The following is a 2732-nucleotide window of genomic DNA, read 5'->3' as shown; positions in this document are numbered from 1 at the left end:
CTCATTCTCATTGCTACCGATGCTTCGCAGGGTCGGGAAAAGGCAGTTGTGGGCATTTTTTTACCTACATTGGGTTGGTCCTTTTCTCTCTGTCTTCCTGACTTCACTCCAGTTTATCAGGCCGAATTATTAGCAGCCTTTACGTATTCAAGCCTTACGTAAATTAGATCCTACCTTTCCCAAAGTCATGGTTCTAACGGATTTTCTATCTATTTGCTCTACATTATCATCTGTGGTGTTCGCGCGTTCCGGCAAGTAAGAAGCGATAGAACACTGCGTAGTACTTTATTGGGCAACAGCTGAGATGCGTTCTCCCGCAGCGCTCATGCAGGTGCTCGCTTTTGTAGAGCCACGCCTGACGTCACTTGGCGCGTCATCACGCGTTTCACTCGGTCCACACGAAACGCCGGCACGCGTCTCGTGCGGCTCGCACAGAACGCCGGCCCGCGTCTCACTCGCCTCGCACAGAACGCCGGCACGCGTCTCTCTCGGCTCGCACTGAACGCCGGCACGCGTCACTTCCTCCACCGCAATTTGGAGAGTCACGATGGCTGGTATCGATCAGGCGGCTTCCTGATCGTAGGTCTGTTTTCCGCTGACCACGGGTGCAGGGCTAGTTGCGGAGACAGCGGTTGATGAGGGTGGCGGACAATCTGAGAGTTCTGGATAACAGATCTCGGTCTCCTCCCCCACCGCAAACGGTGACGGCCTGTTCGCAGCTGAGGCACGTAGCAAATTGTCCTTGTGTCGCCTCCACGTGCAGGATCCGATGGGTGTCTGCACCTTGACCTTGTACGACACTGGACCGGTTCGCTGCACGATAGTTGCTTTGAGCCATCTTGGTCCGCTCCAGAAATTGCGCACCAAAACCTGTTCAGCTTGTGCAAACGGCAGATTTCGTCCCAGTCCAAGCGCAAAGTTTCGAACCACTCGCGTCCTAGAAGAGCTGGTCCGCCGTAATCTGCGACGTACAACGGAAGGTCGCAGACTTGATCCTTGTACCTTACGGCTGCTTTCAAAACGCCGCAGGGCTGGATAACTTCTCCTGTGTACGTTTTCAGTCGCAGTTCCGTCGGGTCGAGTCTCAAAGGTGGTCTCAGTCTCTCGAACTGCTGTCTTGATATTACAGACACCGTAGCGCCCGTGTCGAACTCCATTCGCAAAGGTACACCTTGTATTTCGACATCGACGGTGATGGGACGCCGGGCTTTTTCAGACAGCGTCTGGATGTTTCCCGAGTCGTTACTTTTTAGAGTGCGTATCCACTTCCATGAGCTCGTTGGATACTGCTTGGGACCACGGCAGGCACGCTGAATGTGGCCTTTCTTGCCGCAGTTCGCGCACTTATCTGCTATGTGCGGACAGGCGCGGGAAAAATGCTTGTCAGAGCCGCAGCGATAACACTCGAAAGAATGCTTTGTTTTAGCTGCGTCTTCAGCGCTCATTTTGTGGAAGTCATCGACAGCTTCTCTAGCGTGCGCTTCCTCAACATTTTTCTTAGCTTCTTCCAAAGCGAGTGCGTGTTCAACGGCTTTTTGGAACGTCAGCGTTTTGTCTTCTGCAAATAAGTATCGCTGAATGTCGGTGCGGAATAAACCGCACACAAACCTGTCACGAAGCGATTCGTCCAAAAAGGTACCGAATCCACATGTCTGAGCTAGTTTTCTAAGCTCGGCTACGTACTGTGCGATGCTTTCATGTTGCAGCTAACATCTTCTGTGAAATTTTGCTCGCTCTTCGATCACAGACACTCTCGGGGTGAAGTGATTGCGAAGCAATTCAGTTAGCTCCTTGAACGTCTTTTCTGACGGCTTATCTGGTGCGGTCAGAGATTTCAAGAGGCTGTATGACTTCGGCCCAATGACGCTTAGCAAAGCATGCACCTTAAGGTCGTCTGGAACTTTGTTCACCGCGAAAAAGGAAATTAGACGTTCTTCGTAAGATAGCCAGTCACTCACAGTTTCGTCGAAGGCTTCTACTTGACCAATCTGACTGGAGGCTGCCATCTCGGACGTCTTGTCGCCTTTCGCCGTAGGTGAAGTTGAATCCAGCGTTGCTCTTCAGATTGTTGCCTCGGTACTCCGTTGTCCAGCTTCAGCGCTTCTTTTCTGCGTCTTGCCTTGCTTCCACCATCCTCGTCGCCAGTTGTGGTGTTCGCGGGTCCCGGCAAGTCAGAAGCGATAGAACACTGCGTACACTGCAAACTCAAATAAGCCGAAATAGGACTATAAATAGCTTGTCTCCGCTTTTAAACTCCTTATTGAAAATTGCGCAATCGACTTTAAGTAGTAAAAATGAGGAAATCCTCCCTTTTTACCGCTGTCGCGAAATGGAGGAGTAAAATAAAGTATTCACATGATTTTACTACTTTTCCAAGCAGGAGTATGTCGGCTTCACTACTCCTTCAGACCCTTTATGCACTCCTTTGTGTCTGCCCGCCACCTAGTGGCAGCTGCCGGTTCGCTGCACTTGCAGGTGACGACGCCTGCTCGCTCGTCGCTGCCTGCTCGCTTCTCGCTTCTGCTTTTGCTGCTTCAAATTTGTTTGTCATGTTACAAGACTCCTGATCGTCGCAGCCTTGCGCAGCAGTGTGCTCTGCACAGACAGTGCCTGTGAAGTCTCCAGTGTGTTCGGAGAACGCTTGGTGTTGCATCGCCTACGACGGCAGACCGCGAGAGGCTTAGCCAGCCTAGCTCAGTCGTACCAACATGGCGGTGTGTGACGCGTCGACC

At 51.9% G+C, this 2732-nt stretch overlaps 1 protein-coding gene across 1 annotated transcript; it reads right to left on the bottom strand.

Annotated features, from left to right (window-relative positions):
- Positions 1 to 542: 542 nt before the first annotated feature.
- LOC149353903 (uncharacterized) lies at positions 543 to 1634 on the bottom strand. Its single transcript, XM_089575875.1, has one exon. It carries the CDS (start codon positions 1443 to 1445, stop codon positions 543 to 545), a length of 903 nt encoding a protein of 300 aa, XP_089432001.1. The 5' UTR covers positions 1446 to 1634.
- Positions 1635 to 2732: the final 1098 nt, after the last annotated feature.

The sequence above is a fragment of the Amblyomma mixtum genome, chromosome 3 (genome assembly GCF_055824585.1).
Source record: "Amblyomma mixtum isolate Tamu chromosome 3, ASM5582458v1, whole genome shotgun sequence".
NCBI lineage: Eukaryota > Metazoa > Arthropoda > Arachnida > Ixodida > Ixodidae > Amblyomma > Amblyomma mixtum.
The sequence above is the reverse complement of the archived record's forward strand: the minus strand, read 5'-3'. Positions and strand labels throughout refer to the sequence as shown.

What these genes read in the sequence shown, in the direction of transcription:
- LOC149353903 (XM_089575875.1), bottom strand. Translation starts at nt 1,445, where the DNA reads ATGAGCGCTGAAGACGCAGCTAAAACAAAGCATTCTTTCGAGTGTTAT.